Here is a 1,418-nt window from a genome sequence, read left to right as displayed (position 1 = left end):
CCTCTTCCGAGGAGTCTCAGCCAAGGGTGCCCGCGGCCCTGAGCACGGGCTGGCGGGGGTCGCCATCGCCCCCCACTTTACAAGCTGCCAGCCGTTTCCCCCGTAAGTCAGCTCTGCGCTGCCGGTTTCTTCCGCCCGTGACTCATCGGCGGGGCAGTTTCCGCAGCATAAACTAGAAGCTGCACAGGATTACCCGTCAGGGTGTGGCCAGTTCTGCCCTGCTCTGGGACTCCAGTCTTTGTTGGGGTGCAGGGGTGACTTGCAGGGGGACTCCTGGGAATCCACATGGTCAACACGGCATGTTTCGCGGCTGGGGCAGGTCGGGGGTAAAATGCCCCCTGCTGGGGCGTGGCCCTCGGTCCGGCTCAGCGTCCTCACGTGTGGACAGCGGCTGCATCCCGCCCCGCTCCAGCTCGTGGGAGGGTTGAATGAGCAAGCAGCAGCCGCCGCAGCCGCCGGCCCCCAGGGCTTCAGCCGCCGGGTCAGCAGCTGCAGGGCGAGCGCGGATGGACCTGACCCGACGGGCGGGAGGTGGAAGTGGTGGCCCAGACAGGCCGTCCCCGCCCAGGGCCGGCCTTGACGCCTCCAGGTGCCCCCACCTCGGCCCACGCTGGCGTCGGCAGCACCAGGTGACCGGCTGGGGGCGTGGACGAGGCGGGAGACTGAGCGACTACAGTGTGAGCGAGAAGAGTGAAAGACTAAAACCCAGCTGCGCCCCGGAGCCCACGTCCACTCTATGAGCCGGGGCCCCTGGCCCACGCTGGCCCACGCTGGCATGCCCTGCTTGTCAGTGAGCCTGGCACAGGTGCCCCAGGGGCAGCCCTGATGGACCCACAGGTCACCAGCACCACCCTGAGGCTGAGCCTCCCCCTCAGCGTGGCCACGGCCGCTGACCTCTATCTGTGAGCCTGAGCCCCACGACACCATGCGCCAGGTGCGTGAACCCAGCTTCCCCGACGCCCTGAGTTCCCTCTGGGGCACCCAAGCTGGGCCAGAGGAGGCGGCCGGGGGAACTGGGTCCAGGTAGCAGGGACGGGGGAGCCAGCCGTGGCCTGAGCGGCGGCTGTCCCCAGTGTCCACAGGCCGCGCCCGCGTGGACTTCCTGCTCCGGAGCGCGAGGCTGCCCAGCGGGCCGAGGCCTGGCCTGCCGCTCATGCCCCTGGCCGGACTCTGCCACCAGCACCACCAGCTCCTGCCTCTGAGAGGGCCGCGGGAGCTGTCAGGGCCACGGTGGCTCGCCGCCTCCCGTGGACACTGAGTTACCCCTGGACTGCCAGCCTCCGGTCGCCCGGGGCCCCACGTTCCCCACAGGAGTGGCCGCCGGACCGCTGGCCCGCGCTCAGCCTGCTTCCCGCTTTGCGGATGTGGAGAGAAGGCGGGTGCGTCCAGAAGCCTCCCGAGCGCTTCGTCGTGGGGCC

General features: G+C 70.0%; 1 protein-coding gene across 1 annotated transcript in view; it reads right to left on the bottom strand.

The window, feature by feature from the left end:
* Nucleotides 1–289: 289 nt before the first annotated feature.
* RBM38 (RNA binding motif protein 38) overlaps nucleotides 290–1,418 on the bottom strand; it is a 53,417-nt gene continuing 52,288 nt past the window's right edge. The window contains exons 10-11 of the mRNA XM_012728138.1: nucleotides 600–670; nucleotides 290–489 (exon numbers count right to left, since the gene is read on the bottom strand). Of these exons, the coding sequence (XP_012583592.1) occupies nucleotides 290–489; nucleotides 600–670 (271 nt within the window). The remainder of the gene's footprint in view (nucleotides 490–599; nucleotides 671–1,418) is intronic.

The sequence above is a fragment of the Condylura cristata genome, unplaced genomic scaffold (assembly GCF_000260355.1).
Source record: "Condylura cristata isolate star-nosed mole 26May11 unplaced genomic scaffold, ConCri1.0 scaffold00022, whole genome shotgun sequence".
Lineage (NCBI taxonomy): Eukaryota > Metazoa > Chordata > Mammalia > Eulipotyphla > Talpidae > Condylura > Condylura cristata.
The sequence above is the reverse complement of the archived record's forward strand: the minus strand, read 5'-3'. Positions and strand labels throughout refer to the sequence as shown.